Source organism: Myotis nattereri, assembly GCF_964212035.1.
Source record: "Myotis nattereri genome assembly, chromosome: 16".
In the NCBI taxonomy this organism is placed as follows: Eukaryota; Metazoa; Chordata; class Mammalia; order Chiroptera; family Vespertilionidae; genus Myotis; species Myotis nattereri.
In genome coordinates, this window is record NC_138091.1 from 13,263,979 (window position 1) to 13,290,322 (window position 26,344).

Genomic DNA, 26,344 nt, shown 5'->3' on the forward strand with positions numbered 1-26,344 from the left:
GCAGCTGCGGGTCTTCCGGAAGTGCGCCCAGAGTGGGCGCCGCAGGCGGAGGTGAGCGCGCAGGCTGGGCGGGCCCGGCCGCGATCTCCTGGGGTCGGGCCTGGAGCTGCTCGCGTCCGCGCTGGGTCGGCCGGTCCCCGAGAGGTCGGCGGGGTTGGCGGGCGCGCGCCGTGCGCCGGCAGTGCGCGCGGGGACGCGGCGAGCGCGGGGGAGGGGCGGCGGGCCTGTGCGTGCACTCGGGGCGGTGTGACGCCGGTACCCCGGCCCGGCTCTCGTCCTGGAGCCTGTGGGCCCCTCTGGACTCTCCAGCCACGTGTCTGGACTGGGACCGAAGACGGGCCCCGGCCTCCTGTCTTCCCCCAAAGGCTGGGCGTGAACTTCGGGCCGAGGGAGCCCAGACGGGCTCATGCCGAGTCTCCCCTCGGTGCTGTCGGCGTGGGGGCGGGGGGATGGAGAACACTCGGTTGCACTGCCCACCGCCTCTTAGGGCGGGAGCAGCCCCGGCCTCCAGGCCGCTAAACACCGTTTTGGACAACCCCAAACCCGCCCCCACAGGTTTCCAAGCGGCGGCGGCGCTCCTCCCCAAGCACAGGCATCAGGGCTTCCTGGGCTGACATTCGGCTGCCCCTGGGCGCCTCCGAGCGTCCTAACCTATAAGCTTTACGCTTACCTTGCAGGGCAATCGTGAGGCTTAGAAATGACATGAGCAGGGCCTAATGCGGAGCTGGCACATTCCTCAAGTCACCGGTTAAAAGAAAGAAAACGCTACTCAAGGTCCTTGTCGGAGACGGTAAGGCCGACTTTATTCCGGGGGCCTGCGAAGGTGGGCTCTGCGGGAACAGACGACTACAGCAGGGCCAAGTGGAGGTTTATAGTCAAGGAGTAGGTGGGGGTCAGTGTATGGAAGCTTGCAGCGGTTCTCAACCTGTGGGTCGCGACCCCTTTGGGGGTCTAAGGATCCTTTCACAGGGGTCGCCTAAGACCATCGGAAAACACATATAATTACATATTGTTTTTGTGATTAACCACTATGCTTTAATTATGTTCAATCTGTAACAATGAAAATATATCCTGCATATCAGATATTTACATGACGACTCATAACAGTAGCAACATTACAGTTATGAAGTAGCAACGAAAATGATTTTATGGTTGGGGTCACCACATGAGGAACGGTATTAAAGGGTCGCGGCATTAGGAAGGTTGAGAACCAGTGCTCTAGAGGAAACATCTGGCTCCAGGGGGGCTTCTCACTGAGCCCACTGGACAGGAGTTCTGCGGAAGGCGGACTGGGGTGAATCATTTACCAAGAGTGGTCAGCTGCCAGGGGTGGGGAATGTAGACTTGGATCGGATACCAGAGCTGGAGGATTTTCCCTAAACTGGACCAGAATGTCCAAGGACAGAGCCCAAGGGCCCGGCCTAGAGGACTCAGGCCCTAGCCGGTTTGGCGCAGTGGGTAGAGCACCGGCTTGTGGACTGTAGGGTCCTGGGTTCGATTCCCGTTAAGGGCAGGTACCTTGGTTGCAGGCTCCATCCACGTGGTCATTGAGTACATTCTACATGTCACTGTACTATACTGGTTACTGCATGACTATATGAGTGAACTATTTTTACTTTGCTCTTTTTCGTTCTCCTGAGAAGATTTTTTAAGGATGATTTGGTGATATGGAATGACTTGTTTGGGTGAAGTGGTAGGGATGAGGACATAGGTTTTTATAGGTCAAGGAAAAAGCTGCCTCCAAAAGCTAGAGTGTTGTACTGATCTCTGATGAAGCCAGATACCCCAGTGACTGGGTGTCTATTGGTTGTTGTGGTTAGTGTTAGGGAGAATGATGACCTTTAGGTCCTTCGTAACGTTTAAGGATTGACTGAGTAGTCAATCCAGTATCAGGATTACATGCAAGAAAGTTAACTAGCTATAGCCGAAACCGGTTTGGCTCAGTGGATAGAGTGTCGGCCTGCGGACTGAAGGGTCCTGGGTTCGATTCCGGTCAAGGGCATGTACCTGGGTTGGGGGCACATCCCCAGTAGAAGATGTGCAGGAGGCAGCTGATTGATGTTTCTCTCTCATCGATGTTTCTAACTCTCTCTCTCCCTTCCTCTCTGTAAAAAATCAATAAAATATATTTTAAAAAAAAGTTAACTAGCTATAGCATTTACTTTGCCATTTAATATTTCTCCTTTTACCATCTTCTAAATTTTGATACCATTCACCATAATATTACTAGGTTCAAGTCTGTAGGTATGCTTTCGAGGTAGTTGGCATTTATTCTAAAATTTTTTAAAGCCCAAGGTTGAAAATTTCAGGTGTGACAGTTTTTTGTTTTTTTTTAATATTTTTTATTGATTTCTTACAGAGAGGAAGGGAGAGGGACAGAGAGTTAGAAACATCAGTGACAGATCATCAACCAGCTGCCTCCTGCACACTCCCCACCGGGGATGTGCCCGCAACCAAGGTACATGCCCTTGACCGGAATCGAACCTGGGACCCTTGAGTCCACAGGCCGATGCTCTATCCACTGAGCCAAACCAGTTAGGGCAGACAGTTTTTTTTTGTTTTTTTTTTTTATATAAATTCCTATGGCACTCAAGAGAGGTCACTTAGAAATTTCATTGCACCTTTTGGGGAAGAGTGAGTTTGCTCTGTTCAACCTCATATTTATTGTGGAAGCATCTGATCATCTCAGCATTAGCCTTTATTTCTAGGGCATTGATGTCTTTGTTCAGCTTCATTTTTCCTCCTGCTGACATGTGGGTGCAGATAGAGAAGTGTTTTGCAGAAGAGCTGTTTACCTGGAAACACGCAGTGAAGATGCTTCATGTGGTGCACTTCATTTTTCTACTTGGGTTGGACATTTGAAGACCGAGAGGGAATCTTATAAAATGGTCAGGGTGATAGTGACGGTTTAGATAAGTATTAGTGGTTTACTTTGTGGCTTCACGTTTACAATCTTGCAAAATAAAGTAGCGTATCCATCGATTTGAAAAGATCCGTGGTTGACTCCTTGGCTTCTCAGGTCGAGCATGTGAATTTGTTCTTTCTGAAAATGTGACCCTTTTCTTCTCTAGAGCACTGGGTCTCACTCCCTCTTGTGTTCCTGTGCGAGGCTCTGTGAAGACCTGGTTCTCCCCGAGACAACTTCATCCCAGAAGAACTTCACCTAGAAGGACGTGGCAGGCCAGATGATGCCTGTGGAGCTGGGGCAGGCCCTCATCCTGCTGCCGCCGCTGGCAAAGGCAGAGGACTCCCTGGTCTCTGGACCAGATGCTGCCCCTCGAGGGGAGCCCTCCAGCCCTGAGGCTGCACGCCAGCTTTTCAGGCAGTTTCGTTACCAGGTGATGTCTGGGCCCCAGGAAACCCTGAGACAACTTCGGAAGCTCTGTTTCCAGTGGCTGCAGCCAGAGGTTCACACCAAGGAGCAGATCCTGGAGCTCCTCATGTTGGAGCAGTTCCTGACCATTCTGCCCGGGGAGATTCAGATGTGGGTGCGGAAACAGTGTCCCGGCAGCGGGGAGGAGGCAGTGACCCTGGTGGAGAGCTTGAAGGGCGACCCACAGAGGCTGTGGCAGTGGGTAAGCAGAGGACACTGATCTGTTAGTGAAGCACGGCTCCTCTGGGGGCTTAGCAGGTGTGCTGTCTTTTCTGATACCAAATATGTGGAATTTTCTACACTAACAACCAATTCTCCAATTCAATCCAGTTCTGACACTGAATATCGGGGTTACTCAGATCCCACAGGATAAGGGCCAGTCTCTAAGACTGTGCCCATTTCAGACACCAGTTACAGGTCTCAGGGCCACCCATACTTAGAACCAACTGGCTAAAATTTGGAGGTTCCCCAAACACTGTCCTCATATAATTTGCTAGAACGAATCATAGAACTCAGGAAAACACGTTACTTATATTTACCAGTTTATTATGAAGGATATGATGCAGGAACAGGCAGTTGGAGGAGATGGGGTCACCCAGAGCTCCCATGCCCTCTCCAGGCCACCAGCTTCTGTGTGTCCACCGACTCAGAAGCACCCTGAACCCCACAGTTTAGGTGTTTTTATGGAGGTTTCATTACTTAGGCGTGATTGATTTATCGATGGCCACTGGTGATTGAAAATTTCCAGCCCCTCTCCCCTTCCCCAGAGGTTGGGGGGTGGGGCTGAAAGTTCTAACCGTCTAATCACCTGGCTGCTTCCTCTGGTGACCAGCCTCCATCCTGAAGCTATCTCAGGGCCCACCAAGAATCCCCTCATTAGCAGAAACTCTGGTGTGGGTGAAAGGGGCTCATTAGAAATAACAAAAGCTGCTCCTGTCACCCCCGTCCTTCAGGTAATTCCAAGGGTTTTAGGAGCTCTGTGCCAGGAACCAGGGACAAAGAACAAATATGTATTGCTTACTATGCCACATCAGTGTGTCCCCGTACCGCACCTAATTCTTAAGATTCCCTGTGACTCTCAACACTTTTTAGCCATTAGAGATTGAAGATAAAGCCTCCCATCCCATTCCATCTTTTGTTTCTTTTTCTTTAATCCTCACCCAAGAATATTTTTCCACTGAATTTGAGAGAGTGGAAGAGAGAGGGAAAGACAGAGAGAAATATCGCTGTGAGAGAAACACATCAATTGGTTGCCTCCTGCACGTGCCTTGACCTGGGCTAGGACCCAGGAGGAGCCTGCTACCGAGGTACGTTCCCTTGACGGGAATCGAACCCAGGACCCTTTGGTCCGCAGGCTGACGCTCTATCCAACGAGCCACACCAGCTAGGGCACATTCCATCTTTAGACTAGAACATTTGGGAAGTTGTTCAAAAGCCGCCTAAGTTTTAAGTGGTGGAGACTACCCAGTAGAGATGCAATATTAGTGGTACGTCTCGGAAGTCTCCAGCCTGGTCAGACCTCAGCTTAGCCTCTCAGAATGTCTCCCTCACTGGTTCCTGCTGCACTAGAAAGAAAAGCTGTCTTTCTCTCGCCTCTCTCCATGTCCCTAAAGGCTGTCATGGTCAGTTATAGAGGCTTTCAGAAACTCTCCTCTGCATCTTTCAGTAATTAGTCCTGTGTGGTCTCCAGATCAGCATCCAGGTTCTAGGACAGGACATCTTACCCGAGAAGGAGGAGTCTGCAGGCTGCCAAGTGGGGGAAGTGGAGTCTCTTCTTGAAGTGACACCTCAGGAGCTGGGACTTGGGAATTCACCCTCTGGGCCCGGGGAGCCACTGAGCCACATGGTGAAGGAGGAGTCTGAAGCGGAACAAGAGCTAGGTGGGCAGTTACTCAGGTGGTGTGTGTGCACTCTTGGAGAAACTGGTGGCCTACGAGTGGGCGGGTTGAAAATACAGTGGGGCTTTGACTTACGAGTTTAATTCGTTCCGTGACGGAGCTCGTAACTCAAATTACTCGTATGTCAAATCACTGACGTTCGCTGTGCCAACTAGCGGTGGGGTATCTGAAGCTGGCTCATAACCCGAATTTTAGCTCGCAACTCAAAGCAAAAAATTGGCCGAGAGACGGCTCGTATCTCGAAAAACTCGTTAGTCGGGACACTCGTAAGTCAAGGCCCCACTGTAATAATGCTGCCCAGATGGGGTTATCTCTAACAAGTTCAAAAACAGGGTAGTCGTGCTTCAACCACGCTGATTTGGATATTCGAAGCCTGTAATTAATTTAAACACTGTATGACTGGGCTAGACCTTTCGGGTTTTGGTTTTGAGGAAGGAGGTGGGAGAAAATATGGGTGAGCTTGTTTGGAAGGTTGGAGGGAGTTGCAGTTTGTTCGGGAGGTCCCTCCCATCTCATACTATTTGGTTCTCCACCAAGTTGTTCACCGAAAAAATGTCTTGGCTGTGAACAAAAACTTCAGTTGTTGATCTGACAACCCTTTCATGCCGTACCTCAGCATGACAAAAAGCGTCTCAGGCAATAAACAAAGGAGTAATGCTTTTGTTGCCGCAGAAATCGAGGATTAGCGCAATTTTAAAATATAAAGAGGCCACCAAGAGTGCTAATGTTGCAAAGTGTGTGAAAGTGCTCACAAAACAACAATCACAGGTAAATGAATAGGCAGGAAAACTGCTTTTGATGGGCTAAACAAAAGCATGTAGCTGGTGATAGCATTTTTGAGACTGTGATATATGAAAAAGTCTTTGTTTAAGGCTATAGGGTGTGGTTCGGTAAATTTAAGAAGTGTGTATTTATAGATTAAACAGTACATTAGACATTCACTGTATATACCTCCAACCTTCCAAACAAGCTCACCCATATTTTCTCCCACCTCCTTCCTCAAAACCAAAACCCAAAAGGTTTAGCCCAGTCATACAGTGTTTAAATTAATTATAGGCTTCGAATATCCAAATCAGCGTGGTTAAAATAGGGAATCATTTGGGGGTCTGGAACAGATTAATTCACTTTACATTATTTTTTTCAGTATATATTTTTTATTGATTTCAGAGAGGAAGGGAGAGGAAGAGAGAGAGATAGAAACATCAATGATGACAGAATCATTGATCGGCTGCCTCCTGCAGGCCCCACATGGGATTGAGACCGCAACCCGGGCATGTGCCTTGACTGGGAATGGAACCATGACTTCCTGGTACATAGGTCATTGCTCAACCACTAAGCCATGCTGGCTGGGCCAATTTACATTATTTCTAATGGGGAAAAATGATTCAGTTTTCTAATTGCTTTTTTTTTTAAGTTTTATTTATTTTTAATTGATTTTTAGAGAGAGGAAGGGAGGAGAGAGAAACACCAATGTGAGCGTGAAACATGGATTGGCTGCCTCCTGCATTACCCCGCCCCCCCCCCAACCCCCCCGCAGGGATCAAACTGCAACTTGGGCATGTGCCCTGACCTGGAATTGAATTGGCAGCCCTTTGGTGCATGGAATGATGCCCTACCAACTGAGCCACACCAGCCAGGGCACAAATGGCTTCTTGAGCAGCATTCTGGAATGAATTAAGTTTGAGAACCGAGGTTCTACTGTACAGTTCCTGAAGGCATAGATGGTGAAACAGGTGTTAGTTCTAATTTGTGGAGATTTTTACCTGTACCCTCTGGGGACTGATTGAGGACATCGGATTCTTGAGACATCCTGTTTCTCACTTCGGCAGTGGCTGCTTCCCAGCTTCCTGTCCAGCCTGAGGAGAGGCTCATCGGAGACCAGGACTTCGGAACCTCACTTCTCCACACCGCACCTCAGGTGAGCTGGGTGGCCCTGCCTCTCTCCGGAAACCAGGCTTTGAGGGTGTGTCAGTAGTGAGGAGGAGTGAAAGGGGGAGGAGTCTCAAAAGTAGAGCAGAAGGAAGGCCTAGAAAGGATAACAAGAATAATATCTGTGGAATGAGACCTGAGTTCCAGTTCTTCTTAAGACAGAATGTTTCCTCATTGTCATCTTGAGCAATGGAATCTGGAAGCAGTTGCTCTCAAGAGTCAATCTTGTCTCTCCTTTTTTATTATCTTTGAGTTATGCTGAGAAAATACTATCTCCTTTCCTATTTAACCCTCTCACATAGAGTCAGTTTGAGATTTTGAATGGTTATATCTAATGTGGGACAGGTTAACCTCCCCTCCCCAACTCTATGGAGGAGTAACTGCCAAACAATGAACTGCACATGTTTAAAGTGTAGAGTTTGGTAAGTTTTTTCATGTACATACATACGTATACACACACACAAAAATGGAACCATGACCATAAACAAGATAATAAGCAAATCTGTCACCACCAGAGGTTCCCTTTTCCTCCCTCCTACCCCTCCACACATTCCCCCAGTTCTGAGGCAACTACTGATCTGTTTTCTGTTACCATACATTAGTTTGCATTTTCTAGAATTTTGTATAAAATAGAATCATGCCATATGTACTCTTACCTTTGTTCTGCATATAATGTATCTTTCATGGTTGGTTCTTTTAATATTTTCTCACTGGTTTTAAACAATTTGACTGTGATAAGCCTTAGAATAATATTCTTTGTGTTTCTTGTGCTTGAGTTCATTAAACTTGGGTCTGTGGGTTTATAGTTTTCATCAAATTTTGAACATTTTTAGCCATTCTTTTTTTAAATATATTTTTATGGATTTCAGAGAGAAAGGGAGAAGGAGAGAGAGATAGAAACATCAATGATGAGTGAGAATCATTGATTAGCTGCTTCCTGCACGCCCCTTTCTGGGGATCAAGCCCGAAACCTGGGCATGTACCCCTGACTGGAGTCAAACCTGGGACCCTTCAGTCTGTAGGCTGATGCTCTATCTACTGAACCACACCAACTAGGGCATTGGCCATTATTTCTTTAATTGTTTTTCTCTGTCTTCCTTTTTTTCTCCTTTGAGGCCTCTGAGAATTATATACATGTGGCTCTTTCTTTTCTAATTTCTGTGTTTTATTTTGGATAGTTTCTATCTTAATGTCTTCAAGTTCATTAATCTTTTCTTCTTTGGTGTCTAATCTGCTGTTAACCCCATCCGTTGTATTTTTAATCTCATGTATTTTTAATCTCTAGAAGTTTGAATTGGGGCTTTATTGTATCTTCTATGTATATACTTAAAATGCTATGTATATACTTAAAATGTTCAATCTTTCCTCCACCTACATGAACATATGGTTATAACATCTGTATTAATGTCCTTATCTGCTGATTTTTCACCTGGGTTTGTTCATTATGAGCGGTGTTTTCCTGCTTCTTTGTATGCCCAGTGATCTTTGATCGGATGTCAATCGTTGTGATTTTGACCTTGCTGGGGGCTGGATATTTTTGCATTCCTATAACTGTCTCTGAGCTCTGCTCTGGGATACAGTTGGGTTATTTGGACACAGTTTGTTAGATGGCATCAGAGAAGTTTTTAGTGTAGGGCTAATTTTTCCCCACTACTGAGGCAATACCCTTCTAGAACGCTACCTGAAGCTCCTTGATGGACAGGGTTTCCCATTGCAGTTCTGGAAATGTGAGGCATTTCCGGCACTTCAAGCTCTGAGGATTGTTCCCTCTGTTGCTTTTATGGGGTTCTTTTCTGTACTTGAGGGGTCCCTCAGCAGATCTCTGGGGCTCTCCTAGTGCAGCTCCCCCATCCGGGTCTTCTGCCCTGCTGACTCTATACTCCTTTGAGCTCCTTCTCAGCTCAGGGAACCACCTGCTCTGCCCGGTTCCCCTCTCTGCTGCTCTGGATGTTCTATAGGCAATAAGTGTGGGCAACTGTGGGGCTCACCTAATTCATTTCCCACTTTAAGAAAGGCCTCTGTTCTGCTCTAACGTGCACTATCCGAAAACTCTTTAATCAGATAGTTTGTCTCTTTTTTAAGTTGTTTCAGACACAAAGGTAAATCCAGTCCCTATTACTTCATTTTGGCTGTAAACAGAAGTCTCTGGGACTGGTTCATCTTGATAATGTAGTTAAAAATTCTGAAAAGTTGCATTTCATTAAAATAAAGTTTTCCAGGAACCTATTCATCTTAATCAAAACATTCATTGTTTCAAACCTTTGGGGAACCCTTGGGATTTGCCTCGTGAAGTAATACAGAGTGCAGGCGAAGGTACGGAAGCCAATAGGTGATGCTTAATGTGGGGCTGGAGATCGGGCCAGAACTCCAACTTGCCAGGCTCCACGATGTGGAAACTGGATGTCAGCTTTGCAGTTCATCCTGGGAAAGGCATGCAGAGGGCGCAGGGAAGGGATATATCTTTTCAGTTACTCAGGGGTGACTTCTTGCTTTCAAGGTACCCAGAAACCAAATTTTTAGGCAGGAGAATGCTTGGTTAAAAAAAAAAAAAATAGGGTATTCTCTCAGATATTTCAAGCAGACTTGGAGGATTATTATTTACTAGAGGCCCGGTGCACAAAAATTTGTGCACTCGGGTTGGGGGGGGTCCCTCAGCTCGGCCTGTGCCCTCTCGCAGTCTGGGACCCCTCGGGAGATAACGACCTGCAGGCCCGCTCCTGGGTGGCAGAGGGCAGGCCCAATCCCTAGGTGCAGCCCCTGGTCGGGCTCAGAGCAGGGCTGATCGGGGAGTTGGGGCGCTGCCCCCTGTCATGCACAAAGCAGGGCGGATCGGGAGGTTGCGATGCCACCCTCAGTCACGCTCAGGGTAGGGCCGATTGGGGTGTTGGGGCACCGCCTCCTGTCACACTCAAGGCAGGGTCAATGGGGAGGTAGCGGCGCCATCCCTGTCACGCACAGAGCAGGGCCAATCCGGGGGTTGGGGCACTGGACCCTGTCACGCACAGAGCAGGGCCCATCAGGGGGGTTGGGGCTCTGTACCCTGTCACACACAGAGCAGGGCCCATCAGGGGGTTGGGGAGCTCCCCCCTGTCACGCACAGAGCAGGGTGGATCAGGGGGTTGGGGCGCCGCCCTCTATCACCCACAGAGCAGGGCCGATCAGGGGGTTGGGGCGCTGCCACTCTCACACTCAGGGCAGGGCCAATGGGGAGGTTATGGCTCTACCCCATCACACACAGAGCAGGGCCCATGGGGGGTGGTTGGGGCGCCGCACCCTGTCACACACAGAGCCGCAGGGCAATGAGGGTGTTGTGGAGCTCCCCCCATCAGGCACAGAGCAGGGCTGATCAGGGGGTTGGGGCACCTTCCCCTGTCACGAACAGAGCAGGGTGGATAGGGAGGTTGTGGCCCCGCCCCCTGTCACACACAGCCGCAGGGCGATCAGGGGGTTTGGGCGCTGCCCCCTGTCACACTGATCCCAGTGCTGGGAGGCCTTGCGGCTCTGCTGATCCCGGTGCTGGGAGGCATATTACCCTTTTACTATATAGGATAGAGGCCTGGTGCATGGGTGGGTGCCGGCTGGTTTTCCCTGAAGGGTGTCCTGGATCAGGGTGGGGGTCCCCACTGGGGTGCCTGGCCAGCCTGGGTGAGGGGATGATGGCTGTTTGCAGCTGGTCACACACCCTTCAGGGTGGGGGTCCCCACTGGGGTGCCTGGCCAGTCTGGGTGAGGGGCTGAGGGCTGTTTTCAGGCTGTTGGGTGACTGAAGCTCCCAACTGCTCCTTTTTTTCTTTTTCTTTTTTTTATTCTGGGCCAGCTTTATCTCTGACTCCAGCTCTGAGGCCTCTGCTGCTGAAAGCAGGTATCTGGTTTGTTTGTGTTCTGTAATCGAAACACTGTATCAACTCCAGCTCTGAGATCCCGGCTCGCTGAAAGCAGGTTTCTGGGGTTTTGTTTAGCTTTTATATTTGTAACTATATTTCAAACTACAAGCTCAGAGGCCGGCAAGGCAGGCGGGGAACGTTGGTTTACTCTGTCACTGAAGCAAGCAAGCCTCATGTTAGTTTCAAGCTGCCTGGGCTGCCGGCCACCATCTTGGCTGGCAGTTAATTTGCATATCGCCCTGATTAGCCAATGGGAAGAGTAGCGGATGTACGATAATTACCATGTTTCTCTTTTATTAGATAGGATTCTATAGTAAGTACAGTATATTCCTATGAAAAGTATATACAATTTATTAACACATTTTGACTAGTAGAATTAAGCATCAACTCTACATAAGGACATTAACCATGACCTTTTCTGGATAGTTTAATATCAAAAGATTTAAAATGCTCATCAGCAGCACCCTGTGTGTGTGTGTGTGTGTGTATTAAATTCCGTAGATGTAGCAGATAACTGATTAACAACCACTTAACCTAAACAAATAAGTTATCCCTACCCAATCCTAATATCCCTCCCCCAAACTAACAACTGTTTGCATCAGAAGGACCTTGATATTTAATGGAATCCTTTGTAAGTGAAGGGGTCTTTTATTTTTATTTTTAAGTATATTTTTATTGATTTCAGAGAGAAAAGGAGAGGGAGAGAGAAATAGAAGCATCAATGAGGGGAGAGAGCCACCGATTGGCTGCCTCCTGTACACCCCCCACTGCGGACTGAGCCCGCAACCTGGGCATGTGCCCTCACTGGGAATTGAACCATGAGCTCCTGGTTCATAATTTGAAGCTCAACCACTGAGCCAAGCAGGCTGGGCAGTGAAGGGTTTTTTAAATATAAATAATCACGTTTCCTAATCTCTTTCATCAATTAGGAACTTAGTGAATAATGCCAGAATAACAAATTAGTGTCCCTAGTCAGTGGTACTTCGTATTAGAAACTGTGACTGAGTTAGAACCTCACATGCACTTGGGGATACATTTACTCAGAGTCCTGTGTTTTCAAATTTTGGGAAAGGAACACAGTACAAAGAACTTTATGCAAGTCAGTTGTGGTAATGTCTTAACTCACCAGATGGTGCTGTTTCCACACAAAATGACATATTTCTCCATCAAATCTTTTATTCCCACCCTTCCAGAATAGGAATTTAGATTTTTCTTCCTCTTTTAAAAATGAGAAAAAGGAAGGGAGTGCAGTTGGTGTCTTGCCTCCTTTTTTTTTTTTAATCTTCATTCGAGGATATGTTTATTGATTTTTTTTTTGTTTTTAGAGAGAGGGAAGGGGAGACAGGGAGGGAGGAGGAAGGGAGCAAGGGTCTGTGTTCTCACTGAAGACTCAGAGCTCTTGTAGTCAGCAATGTTTGTTCAAGTTGGTTATTTTTAGGACATTGTTAAGGTAGCTTCATTCAGAGAAGATTTACAAAGTAAGGTGCTAACAGTTTCACTTTAAAAAGCAGTTATTAAAAATATGGTTATAGTTAACAATTAAATATATTAAGGTCACTTTTTACCTTTTCATTTTTTTCACCCTAAAAAAGTCAACTCCCTCCCTCCCTCCTTCCCTCCTTCCTTTCCTCCCCCCCCCCCCCCCCTTAGTACCTGCTAGTTAAAAGAGTTTTTGGTGTTCCATTACTTTTCAACCATTTACACTTCACTTTGATGTATATTATTTGTAATAGGAAGACAACTTCATCTTCTCATTCTTCTCCTCTTTTCTGCTCCCTATAGCCTAGCTGGCTTTTCATGACAATAATCCATGGCTATCAACTTTGGGGTTCCTGAAAGTGAACAGAATCTCTTAATTCTCTCTGCAAACCCTGGTGCTAGTCTGGGAGATTGAGTATCCCATAGATTGCATATGATAGTAATAATAATATAGATATCATTTACTGAGGACCTGTTTGCTAAGAGCTGTATATTTCACCCAGACTGTACGTGTTGAGTGACTACTCTGTCCTGGACAGGGGCTTGGGGACTGGAAGAGAACAGTGGAGAGTCCTTTTCTCACGGTGTTATGTGCTAGTGGAGCCAATTATTGATTAAATACTTATATATGTGTGTGTATAGAAAAGATTGTGTATTCTGTCATATGCATAATGTACATATACATAACTAATAAACTGATGAGTTCTAGGAATGAAGAGTACAGTGTGCTCAGATGATACATGCACTATTTCTGTTAAGCCTCCCAACAATTTTTGAGTTCAGTACTATCATTAGGTGAGGACTTGAGGCCCAGAAAGGTTAAGTCACTTGCTCAAGATCACACAGCTAGGAAGTGGCAGAACTGGGACTTGAAACCCAGTATGTTTGACTCCAACGACATTGCTGTAAATCACTCTGCTATACAATCTGTTTTCTTGGAGGGGAGATTGAAATTTGAGTTCATGAAAGTAGATCCTACTTAGATGGCATTCCCAGTTTTGAGTCTTTAGGTCCATAGCCTAAGAAAGACATGTTTTAGGGATAATTGAAGGGCTCCTTGCTCTAGACAACTCATCAATTTCCCACTCACTGGAGGAAAACTGATTTGATGTTAGACCCTAAATGCAGAACTGTCAGAGGGCCCAGGTGTGTGTGGCTGCAGCATCTTCCTCTGCTCTGAATCCACTAGTCTTTTTCCCACTGAGGTGTACAGCTTAGTTGATTTCATTGTTGCTTCTTCCCACTTTTTTGCTGATTTACAGTTGCTTTTCCCAACAAATACCTTTTTAATTTTTCTCTTTTCCCTCTTGAATTTCCAGATTTTAATGAAATATTAAGGTCACTTTTTACCTACTGTTCAAAGATCTCTACGTAGGCAGTGGAAGAGTTAAAGCAAAGGACAGTGTATAAAGGGCTCCTTGCAGGCCTGGGGTGGGGGGATGGGGGCGGGCTAGAGGAGGTTAAAAGGGGAAGAAAGGGGACATATATAATACTTTCAACAATAAAGAATTATTAAAAAAAAGAAAAAGAGAAAGGGCTCTTGCTTTCTCTCTATTCTCTACTCATGAACACAAGCAACTTGAAAATAATGTAGAACTTAAAGCCTAACTGTTTTCTACCCAGGATACAAAATACTGATAAAGGGACTGTAGTTTTTCCTTGAACCACCTCCTATGATTTCTGATGGCAGGCTCCTAAGACACATTGCTTGTTTCTGAGCCTCGATAGGCAGGGAAGGCAGCATCCAGAAACCTTCGGTGAATTTACAGCATTGTGTTTTTTCTAGGAGCACTGGAAGCACCTGGATTCCATTCAGAAGGAGCAATACTGGGATCTCATGCTGGAGACCTATGGGAAAATGGTCTCAGGAGGTGAGAGCATGGGTTAGCCGGATGGAAGGACATGGAAAGGCTGTTAAGCATTTTCTGTATACTCTTAGCTCCTTGAGGTTCTCTGGGTGAAGACTATCAGTGACACCATTGGGAACTGGAGTGAGCTGCAAATAGCAGAGTTATAGTAACAATTTCCTGGTATTAAATGTATTAAATGTGTATCAGGAACTGTCATGGTTGCATAACATATAGTAACTCCTTGAAATGGGTGATGATATTCTCATTTAAAAAAAAAAATATTATTGATTTTTTACAGAGGAAGGGAGAGGGATAGAGAATTAGAAACATCGATGAGAGACAAACATTGATCAGCTGCCTCCTGCACGCCCCCTACTGGGGATGTGCCTGCAACCAAGGTACATGCCCTTGACCAGAATCGAACCTGGGACCCTTGAGACCGCAGGCTGACGCTGTATCCACTGAGCCAAACCGGTTAGGGTGATATTCTCATTTTTTAAAAAAATATATTTTTATTAATTTCAGAGAGGAAGAGAGAGAGAGAGAGAGAGAGAGAGAGAGAGAGAGAGAGAGAGATGAGAGATAGAAACATCAACGACGTGAGAGAAACATTGATTGGCCGCCTCCTGCATGCCCCCTACAGGGGATCAAGCCTGCAACCCAGGCATGTGCCCTTGACTAGAATCGAACCTGGGACACTTCAGTCTGTAGGCCAACGCTCTATCCACTGAGCCAAACCAGCTAGGGCGATATTTTCATTTTTTTGTTGTTAATTCTCACCTGAGGATATTTTAGAGAGAGTGGAAGGGAAAGGGGGAGAGACACAGAGAGAGAAACATCAATGTGAGAGAGGCACATCAATTGGTTGCCTCAGCATGTGCTCTCTGACCAGGGCCAGGATCAAGCCTGCAACTGAGGTATGTGCCCTTGACTGGAATCAAACCCAGGACCCTTCAGTCCCTGGGCAGACACTCTATCCACTGAGCAAAACCAGCTAGTTCTCTCATTGTTAAGGTGATAAAAGTGAGTGATAGATCAAGTCACTTGCTCACTATTATGTAGCTCGTAGGTGCTTAGTTATGAAGGAGCTCAGTTGGGGTTGGCTCTGAGTCTATGCTCTTTAATACTTAACCACAGTCTATTGGAGGGGTCTTTGTCATCAGGTGGTCTGACTCTACCTGCCCAGATTCTTCTTGTGGTCTTCACCATTTATCCTGGCTATCTTGTGAGTATTGGTGTCTTAGAAGCTCTAAACAAACTTCTAAGATGAGCTACCTTAAGTGGTCTCAGACCCTTCCTATTTCCTCTCTTACCTAGGACACTCCTTTGAGAAACAGCAGGTCCCCAGTCCTAGTTCATCAAGGCCCACATGTTATCTCTCTCTGTATAGGTATTTCCAATTCCAAGCCTGACCTGACTAATTCAACAGAGTGTGGGGAAGAACTGGCAGGACTGCACCTGCATGTCAGTGAGAAGATCCCAAGACCCACCTGCAGAGGTGAGTAATCTTTCATTGGTTAGAGCCATTCTTGTCTCCTGTCATTAAATTGGAGGTGGTGGAGATATGTTAGGACTTGGGTTTCTATTCCATTAGTTTGGACTGGCCATGATCTAGTTAGTCTGGTTTGGATCCGGAGGTCAGGTCTTCTTAATCTCTGGTTATGGGGCTGTTGACACACATAGGTAATCTTGGAAGAAAGAGTACACCTTCAGTCTTATTTGTTGTGACAACTATCTCAGAGAGAGTTAAGATTAGTACAGATTGAGACCAATACAGATATAGGTATAATTCTATTACAGAAAAGTGCGTGAAATAGCCAATAATTATCCTTCCTCTTGTTTCTTTTTTTTTTATATACATTTTATTGATTTTTTACAGAGAGGAAGGGAGAGGGATAGAGAGTTAGAAACATCAATGAGAGAGAAACATCGACCAGCTGCCTCCTGCACACTCCCTACTGGGGTTGTGCCCGCAACCAAGGTACATGCCCTTGACCAGAATCGAACCTGGGACCTTTCAGTCCGCAGGCCGCCGCTTTATCCACTGAGCCAAACCGGTTAGGGTTCATCAGTGTTTCTAACTCTCTATCCCTCTCCCTTTCTCTCTATAAAAAATCAACAAAATATATTTTTAAAAAAATGCTGAAAGAACAAGACCATCAGCCAAGAACTCTATATCCATCAAAACTACCTTCAAAAATGAAGGAGAAATTATGGTATTCCAGATTTTTTTTTTTTTAGTGAGAGAGACAGTTCATTACTAGCAAACCAACCCTACCAGAAATATGAAATGAGTCCTTCAGGATGAAATGAATAGACCCTAGACAGTAACTCAAGTCACGTGAAGAAATAGAGTACCAGTAAGGTAATTGCATATCTATCTAATAATAGACAAACATGGTAATTGACCGTACCTTCGCTATGCCTCCCATTGGCCAATCAGTGTGATATGCAAATTAACCGCCAACAAAGATGGCAGCTAATTTGCATGCTGCAGGCAGGGCGGGACAGCGCGAGCCGCCATCCCGGGCCGCAGGCCGGCCCCAGAAGCCCCAGAAGCCGCCCAGAAGCTGGTGATCAGGGGGAGATGGGGGTCCCCTTCCCAGGCCTTAACAGCTCTGGCAGAGGCGTCAGGCCTGGGCAAGGGGCTGATCCGGTGATTGGAGGGTGATGGAGGTCGATGCCTCTGGCTGAGGCATCAGGCCTAGGTGGGGGGCGGAGCCGGCAATTGGAGGTGTCTGGGGGTCCCCTGCCCAGGCCTGACACCTGGGCCAGAGGCATCAGGCCTGGGTGGGGGGCGGAGCCGGTGATCGGGGGGATATGGGTGTCCCCTGCCCAGGCCTGAAGCCTGGGCCAGAGGTGTCTGGCCTGGGCGGGAGGCGGAGCAGGCAATTGGAGGGGTCTGGGGGTCCCCTGCCCAGACCTGATGCCTCTGGCTGAGGCATCAGGCCTGGGCGAGGGGCCGATCCGGTGATTGAATGGTGATGGGGGTCGACACCTCTGGCTGAGGCGTCAGGCCTGGGCGAGGGCAGAGCCGGCGATGGGAGGGATGGGGGCCCCCTGCTCAGGCCTGACACCTCTGGCGGAAGCGTCAGGCCTGGGCAAGGGGCTGATCTGGCAATTGGAGGGTGTTGGGGGTCGACGCCTCTGGCTGAGGTGTCAGGCCTGGGCGAGGGCGGAGCCGGTGATCGGGGGGAGATGGGGTTCTTCTGCCCAGTCCTGAAGCCTGGGCTAGAGGCGTCAGGCCTAGGGCGGGGGGCAAGCTGGCGATTGATGTGAACTACAGAGGAAACACCTTTTCTGACCGCTCATTGGTTAAGCTCCCTGTATGTCACTGGTAATATTCTTAGTAACTTGGATAATAAGAATCCAAAAAGATGATCTAGGGTTTTTCACCACACTCCTGGAGAAAAAAACAAAGGTCTGCTGCTGGAGGGCTAAGAAATGTTATATCCTGCCCTAGCCGGTTTGGCTCAGTGGATAATGCCTTGGCCTGCTGATGGCAGGGTCTGAGTTCAATTGTGGCCAAGGGCATGTACCTAGGTTGCAGGCTCCTCCCTGGCCAGGGCCCAGGTCAGGGCTCATGCAGGAGGCAACCAAAGTGTTCCTCTCACTTTGATGTTTCTCTGTCTTTCCCTTTCTCTTCCACATTCTCTAAAAATCAATAAAAACATATCCTCAGGTGAGGATAAAAAAAAATAATAAAGACATTATTATATGAAAGACACATCTTGAAATGCCTAAAGAAAGTTGTCATTTTTTCATGGTGAAGGGACTCAAGTCCGTGTTGATGAAAAAACCTTGCTGGCTTCGGTGACTTGTAGTGGCTGCAGCAGCCGGGTGATAGGGCTGGTGCCTTCCCCTGATCAACCCGGTCACCTCCCACAAAGGGAGGCCAGACTGCAGCTTAGGTCCTTTCCCCAAGGGGAGCAGGGAGTAGGCCTAAGCCGTCACTAGGACATCCCCTGAGGGCACCCAGTATGTGAGAGGGGGCAGGTTGGGCTGAGGGACACCCCCCCCTCCCCCAGTGCATGAATTTCGTGCACTGGGCCCCTAGTATACATTATATAAAAGCCTAAGCGACCATTTGTTCAACCGTCCAACCATTCGACCGGTAGCTATGATGCGCACTGACCATCAGGGGGCAGACGCTCAACACACAGGCATGGAAACATGGAACAGACTGATGAATCTCAGAGAGAAGGGGGGAGGGGAGAAGGTGGGAAGAGATTAACCAAAGATCTTATGTGCATACTAGAGGCCCAGTGCACGGATTTGTGCACCGGTGGGGTCCCTCAGCCTTGCCTGCAGGGATCAAGCCGAAACTGGCAGTCTGACATCCCCTGAGGGGTCCCGGATTGCGAGACGGTGCAGGCCAGGCTTAGGGACCCCACCAGTGCATGAATCTGTGCACCGGGTCTCTAGTGTAAATATAAAAGACAATATAAATGAAATATTTTTTGTAATCCTCATCTGAAGATATTTTTCCATTGATTTTTAGAGAGTGAAAGGGAGGGGGAGGACAGAGAGGGAGAACTATCTAGGGCCATGGATGGAGCCTTTAACTGAGATACATGCCCTTGACTGGAATTGAACCTGGAACCTTTCAGTCTGTGGACCAATGCTCTATCCAGCCTAATCTTAATGCACCTTTCATTAAGTAGCACAAAGAAGAAATACAAACTTGTTCTGATGTAAAATAGCAATCCCCCTTTACCCTTCTCTACATTCTTCTAAAATACTGTGGCTATGTAAGACCTTTCTGTCAAACCTCCCTAGACACCCTGTTACATATACAAAAGATCCCAGAGTCTTGGTGGAAGGAAAGGGTGAAGGATGTGACCTGTATGACAAATCATTCTTTATCTCCAGTGGGGGTCTAATTAATTGTTTTTCTTTGCTGATAAACCACAAAAAGAAAAAGCATTAAATGGGGGATATAATTTTAATTTTAAGCAATATATTTATTATAATACTATTTCAAAGGATTCCTTCGGAGCAGTACTTTTCAAACTGCATTTCTTTTTTTTTTCTTTTTTTAAAATATATTTTATTGATTTTTTAGAGAGAGAGAGGGAGAGGGATAGAGAGTTAGAAACATCGATAAGAGAGAAACATCAACCAGCTGCCTCCTGCACACCACCTACTGGGGATGTGCCCGCAACCAAGGTACATGCCCTTGACCGGAATCGAACCTGGGGCCCTTCAGTCTGCAGGCCGATGCTCTATCCACTGAGCCAAACCGGTTTGGCTCAAACTACATTTCATGACAAATTAGTGTATTGTGAAATTATTTTATAGGTTATAGCCATCATTAAAAAAATGAAATAAGATTAAATAGAAAATATCAGAAAGCAATGACAAAATACTAGATGTCAGGATAGGTAGTGTTTCAGGAAATTTTTGTTCCGAATATATGTGCATATACTGTATTTTTGATATAAACGTTTTTTTACTGTGGATAGCAGACAAAATAGTTTGAAAATACTGCTTTAGAGGTTGTTGCAATAGGAATTCTGTTTTAATAGACTTTATTTTTTAGAGCAGTTTTATGTTCACAGCAAAATTGAGTGGAAGGTACAGAGATTTCCCATACACTCCCTTGCAGTAGGATTTTATTTGTGATATATAGCTCACTATGTCCCCAACTTTTTTTTTCCACCCTTCATCCCATCTGCTGACATTGCCCATTACGTCTTACCTGAACCAGACTGTAGAGAATCTACAAAGCCAGTCTGCCTCGATAAGGGAAACTGATGCCAGTGTGGGTCCTTGAGAGAGATAAGTAGAAAGGGAGGTTGAGGAAGCAGCAGTGTGCAAGCAAGTCTGGGAGGGAACACATGGAGGAGAAGAACCCTGTGGAAAGTTGATGTAGGAGTCCTTATGTGCAGGGACGAGACCCTGGATCATGTGTAAGCAACAATGGAAAGATGGAAAAGGACTGGTTCAGTCTATTCAGTCTAGAAGATACAGTTAGCCGATATGCCAGATCTGAAGTCGGACTGAATGCAAATGTCACAGGAGGGCATGTATGTACTATATATTTGATCATATTGAAGAATAGCTCCTGGTTAAAACAGGCCAGCAAAGGGGTAAGCCTCACAAAGCTGTACACACATACTGCTAATCAAAATCCCAAGGGATTAAAAACAATGATTTGGAAAAATGATTCTTAAGTAGTTATCTGGAATAACACTCCAAGAACAGTAAAAGGTTTTGAAAGATGAATATTTCATCAATATTAGGTCTGTAAATATTAAGAGTCTGTCATTTAAAATAGGTAAAATCATTAAAATAATGGAATACTGTTGTAAAAATAGATGCCCAGACGAATGGAACAGAAAAGGCATCTTAGGAAAAGAAGGTAGTCTGTATAAGAATCTCACATATGATGAAATTCTCACAAATCCATGGGACAAACTGTTCTTCAGTGAGCAATGCCAGGAAAAAACTTTGGGAAAAGGTATTGGTTTAAATTTGAAGTATATCATATACCAAAATAAGTTAGGGATGGATGAAAAAGGCACAATGTGAAAATAATAAAGAAGAAAATGAATGAATTTGACTCATGTCTAGATGAGAAAGATTTTTTTCTTTTTTTTTTTTTAATCCTTACCCAAGGATATGTTTTTATTGATTTTTAGAAAGGAAGGGATACATATATATGGAGAAACATCTATTGGTTGCCTCTCTCGCCCTGACCAGGGATTGAACCCATGGTATATGTCCTGAGTGGAAACCTAACCGCAACCTTTTGGTATACGGGATGACACTTCAATCAACTGAGCCACCTGGCCAGGACAGGATGGGGAAGGTTTTTATAAGTATTTAAGCAATGAAAAAAATCATTAAGGAAAAGATTAATAGACTTCAGTATATTTAAAAAGAAAAAACCCACAATTTCTATAAAAATAACCCCCAGCAAAATTAAGGTAACCAGGTTGGTGAAAAATATTTTTTATGAACATGACAGATAAATTATTAATATTCTTAGTATATAGTTAATGCAGGTTGATAAAAAAATGATTTTCCCAATAAAAATGGACAGCAGTCTTGGAGTATGAAAAATAGCTCATAAATGTGAAAAAATTCATCTTTTAAAAATTAAAACTTATAACTGAAAAATCATTTTGCTGTGAAAGATATTTTAAAAATATTTAATACATCGGTATTGAACACTGTTCTTCACTCTGCCCAGTTTCTCAAACCAGAGGGTGGCATGGTTGTTCTGGAAATCAATTCGTCAGTAAGTGTCATGAGCCTTAATGACAACATTTATGTCTGTTGACATAGTAATTCCACGTCAAGGAATCTCCTTTAAAGTATTGGTCAGAAATGTGGGTAAAAATTTATGAATCAAAATGCTATCTCTGCATTATTTATACTTGTAAAAACAAAACAAACAACAGATTTCCATAGTAGGAGAATTCTTACATAAAATATAAGTTTATCATGTGTTTATAATGCCATCTCCATGATGGACCATTATTCAGCTTTTAAAATTATACTTACAAAGGTTTCTTTAAAGGTGAGAGAAAGTACCTTTGCCGTATGAGAAGAATATGTGGTAAGGCTTTGTGAATTAACAAGTTCAGGTCTACTTCTCTCTCACATTCCTGGGTCGCTAGCAGATAATCTGAAAGACAAGTATAGGAAAGAGAATGGGAAATAGCTTCATTAGATCTGCAGGAATAAAGTAATTTATAAAAGCTGAAAATAAATTTTATCACCAAAATAAAATATTTACTATATGTGCCATTAACTTGTAATGACCAAAAACCTAAGCTATGATGAAAAAATAAAATTTCAACTGTTATATACATGAGTTAACGAAGCACAAGTGAATGCTGGATTGAAGCAAAGATTCGCTTTTATGCTACAGCCTCACTGTACGTTAAAACTATAGTAAAATGACACATTGATGCATTTCATGAATATCTGGGTTCCTTGAGAAGGGTAGAATCCATGTGAAATTGATAAAGACCACCATTTACAATTTAAATGCTACAAAGCCAGATATAGAACTATATATACAACATATCAATTATGTCAGGTGAAAGCACATACATCCTATCTAATAATAGACAAACATGGTAATTGACCGTACCTTCGCTATGCCTCCCATTGGCTAATCAGTGAGATATGGAAATTAACCCAACCAAGCTGGCGGCCGGCAGCCACGCAGCTGAAGCGAGCAGGAGGCTTGCTTGCTCCAGTGATGGAGGAAGCCAAGGTTCCCCGCCTGCCACGGCCTGGCTCTGAGCTCCGAAAGCAACAAAGTTTCAATTATAGAAGCTAAACAAACCCCAGATACCTGCTTTCAGCAGGCCGTGGCCACAGAGCTGGAGCGAGCAGGAGCCCGGCTCTCAGCTCCAGTGATGGCAACAAAGTTACAATTATAGAAGGTAAATAAATCCCAGAATAAAAAGAAAAAAAGGAGAGGCTGGGAGCTTCAGTCACCGGCCAGCCTGAAAACGGCCCTCAGTCCCTCACCCAGACTGGCCAGGCACCCCAGTGGGGACCCCCACCCTGAAGGGGGTGCGGGCAGCCTAAAAACAGCCATCATCCCCTCATCCAGGCTGGTCAGACACCCCACTGGGGACCCCCACCCTGAAGGGGGTGTGACCAGCTGCAAACAGCCATCAGCCCCTCATCCAGGCTGGCCAGGCACTCCAGCGGGACTCCCACCCTTATCCAGGACACCCTTCAGGGCAAACCAGCCGGCCCTCACCCGTGCACCAGGCCTCTATCCTATATAGTAAAAGGGTAATATGCAAACTGACCCTAACAGCAGAAAGACTGGGAATGACTGATCACTATGGTACACACTGACCACCAGGGGGCAGACGCTCAATGCAGGAGCTGCCCTCTGGTGGTCAGTGCGCTCCCACATGGGGGAGCTCTGCTCAGCCACAAGCCAGGCTGATGGCTGCCAGTACAGCGGTGGTGGTGGGAGCCTCTCCTGCCTCCTCAGCAGCGCTAAGGATGTCCGACTGCAGCTTAGGTCTGCTCCCCGCTGGCAAGTGGACATCCCCCCGAGGGCTGCCGGGCTGCCAGAGGGATGCCTGATTGACAGCTTAGGCCCAGTCCCCCAGGGAGCAGGCCTAAGCCAGCAGGTGGTCATCCCTCGAGGGGTCCCAAACTGCGAGAGGGCACAGGCCGGGCTGAGGGACCCTCCCTGCCCCCCCCCCCCCGAGTGCACAAATTTTTGTGTACCGGGCCTCTAGTATATACACATGTATTGGTTAAATAAAGACTGGAAGGAAATGTATACGCATAGTTGTTACCTCTGGGTTGTGTGATTGAGGTTGATTTGGTTATCTTCTGTATACTGTTCTCTTCAAATTATTTTTAGTGATCATATTTATCTTTTCATATCTTAATAATAAAGAGCTAATATGCTAATTAGACCAAACAGCCAAATGACCTTCCGGACATTCTTCTGGACAACCTTTCGAAGCCGGGGCTGTGAGGGGGCTGCGAGGGCCAGCTGTGGGTGCGAGGGCCAGCCAAGGTAGCCTGGGCAGTGAGGGCCAGCCGGGGCGGGGAGGGATGGCTGGGGCCATGAGGAGCTGTGAGGGATGGCTGGGGCCGTGAGGGCCAGCTGAGGCAGCCAGGGCTGCGAGGGTCGAGCCCCTTGCAAGAATTTTGTGCATCGGGTCTCTAGTAATCGGGTAATGACCAGTCATTTTTAAAAATTGCACTCATATAATACCCTTGTTTTTCTGATTCTTAATAAAATAGAGCTACTATATGATCTAGCAATTCCATTTCTGGGTATTTACCAGTATCTTCAGAAAAAGAAAACACTAATTTGAAAAGATACATGCACCCACCCATGGTCATTGCAGCATTGTTTACAATAGCCAAGATATGGAAGCAACCTAGGTTTCCATTGACAGATGAATAAAGAAGAGGTGATTCCATACATACACAATATGGAATATTACCCAGCCATAAAAAAGAATGAAATCTTGCTATTTGCAACAACATGGATGGACCTAGAGAGTATTATGCCAAGTGAAATAAGTCAGAGAAAGACAAATACCATATGATTTCACTTATATACAGAATCTAAAAAACAAAACAAATGAACAAACAAAATGAAACAGAAACTCTTAGATACAAATAACAAACTGATGGGTGCCAGAGGAGAGAGGGTTTGGGGGAATGGGTGAAAAGAGGAAGATTAAGAAGTACAGACTTGCGGTGATATGTCATGGGAATGTAATGTACAGCTAGGGAATAGTCATTAATATTGCAATAACTATGCATTCACTGATGACCTTTGACATATGGATCAGAAGGTAGGGCATGCCATGCATTGAACTATTTTAAATCTTTTCTTTCAGGAGATAGACAGGAGAATGACAAGGAGAACCTAAACTTGGAAAATCACAGGGACCAGGAGCCTCCAGATGCCCCCTGTCGCGCCTCAGAGGAGGTGCCTGCTCAGGCTTCCCCGAGTGGCCTCTTCACTGAAGAGGAGCCGAGTCGCTTTGGAGAAGAGAATCTCCCTGAGGCTCAGGAAAGCCTTCCAAGCGAGGGAGTAGGGGAACAGCTCTCTCCTCAAGAAAGGAAATCTGGGAGGCAGCGAGGCCGTCAAGTGCCCAATCCTCATCCAGGGGAACTGTCCGTGCTGTGTCTTGAGGGGAAGAGAGAGGCCTCGCCTAAAGGGCAGCTGAGAGCCCCCATGGCCCAGAAACTGCCCACCTGCAGGGAGTGTGGGAAAACCTTCTACAGGAACTCTCAGCTTGTTTTTCACCAAAGAATTCACACCAGAGAGAAATACTTCCAGTGCCTCACCTGCAGAAAAGCCTTCCGGCGGAGTTCAGACTTCATGAAACATCAGCGAATTCACACGGGAGAGAAGCCCTGTAAATGTGACTACTGTGGGAAAGGCTTCAGTGACTTCTCCAGATTGCGCCACCATGAGAAAATTCACACAGGAGAGAAACCATACAAGTGTCCCATCTGTGAGAAGAGCTTTATTCAAAGATCAAACTTTAATAGGCATCAGAGGGTTCACACAGGAGAGAAACCTTACAAATGTTCCTGCTGCGGGAAAAGTTTCAGTTGGAGTTCCAGCCTTGATAAACATCAAAGGACCCACTTAGGAAAGAAGCCCTTTCAGTAGCCACGCACGCTTAGCCTATTTCTGTGTCCTGGCCCGTTTGAAACATGTAGCTCCCCAGGAGGAATTAGGTCTCTAAGCGGATATCCCTGCTCTCTCTCATGCCTGGATGAGGGAAGAGAGTGTCTGCACATGGGTTTGGACTTGGAGAATGTGTCGGCCTGTGGATTGGATCTCATGCTGGTTTAATTTTTTGCTTCTGCGTCAGGAGACAGAATAGTCTTTGTCTTTTACTGCATCTGTTTTTGGGAAGAGATGGGAACAACCTATCGCTTGGAGGTCCCATATTAGAAGTGCTACCTGGGAGGAGGTTAACTGGATTAGCCGCAGTTGCTGTCATGGGAAGCACCTGGGATCGGCCCTTTAGAGCTTGGGTCCTGGAGCAGGCCATCTGTTACAGAAGTGGGGCATAGAGGACCAGGAGCTCAGTGTGTTCTTTGTCATATTGGTGCAAAATTAATGCCCTGTCCCTTTTAAAAATAAACTTAGTAGAATCACTCCTATCTTCTTTGTGTCTGAAGTGTCCACTGTGCGTTGACTGTAACTCAAAATGCATTTTCTCAGAAGACCCTCAATGGTAGATCATCCCACACAAATGCATCAAGTTTATCAAATAGCTGGAGGTTGGTAGGAGAGTGCTAGCCTGGTGCTTGGGTGTGAGAGCTTGGCCCGTGCTGGGCACTCCTGGTCTCAGGTAAGTCTGTCCCGGTGTCCTCTTTCTGAGCCCGCCTCCCACTTGCTTGCACACTTCAAGTTGCCCCCCTTTCTCCTGGTGTCTGCTTAGGCCAGTGGTCAGCA

General features: G+C 46.1%; 1 protein-coding gene across 3 annotated transcripts; it reads left to right on the forward strand.

The window, feature by feature from the left end:
* On the forward strand, nt 1-26,049 carry ZNF18 (zinc finger protein 18). 3 transcript variants are annotated; one of them, XM_081109312.1, is made up of 8 exons: nt 1-51; nt 678-790; nt 3,072-3,575; nt 5,064-5,253; nt 7,101-7,189; nt 14,349-14,433; nt 15,803-15,910; nt 24,765-26,049. In XM_081109312.1, exons 3-8 carry the CDS (start codon nt 3,186-3,188, stop codon nt 25,547-25,549), a joined length of 1,647 nt encoding a protein of 548 aa, XP_080965438.1. In that variant the 5' UTR covers nt 1-51; nt 678-790; nt 3,072-3,185; the 3' UTR covers nt 25,550-26,049. The 3 variants fall into 3 exon arrangements, with proteins under 3 accessions (XP_080965438.1, XP_080965440.1, XP_080965439.1); XM_081109314.1 differs by having other exon boundaries at nt 44-144; XM_081109313.1 differs by lacking the exon at nt 1-51 and having other exon boundaries at nt 181-790.
* Nucleotides 26,050-26,344: the final 295 nt, after the last annotated feature.

Excerpts from the sequence above, each read along its gene's own strand:
- ZNF18 (XM_081109312.1), top strand. The coding sequence starts at position 3,186 with ATGATGCCTGTGGAGCTGGGGCAGGCCCTCATCCTGCTGCCGCCGCTG. Across the intron at positions 7,190-14,348 it reads TTCTCCACACCGCACCTCAG|GAGCACTGGAAGCACCTGGA; the intron begins GTGAGCTGGGTG and ends TGTTTTTTCTAG. Across the intron at positions 15,911-24,764 it reads CCCAAGACCCACCTGCAGAG|GAGATAGACAGGAGAATGAC; the intron begins GTGAGTAATCTT and ends CTTTTCTTTCAG.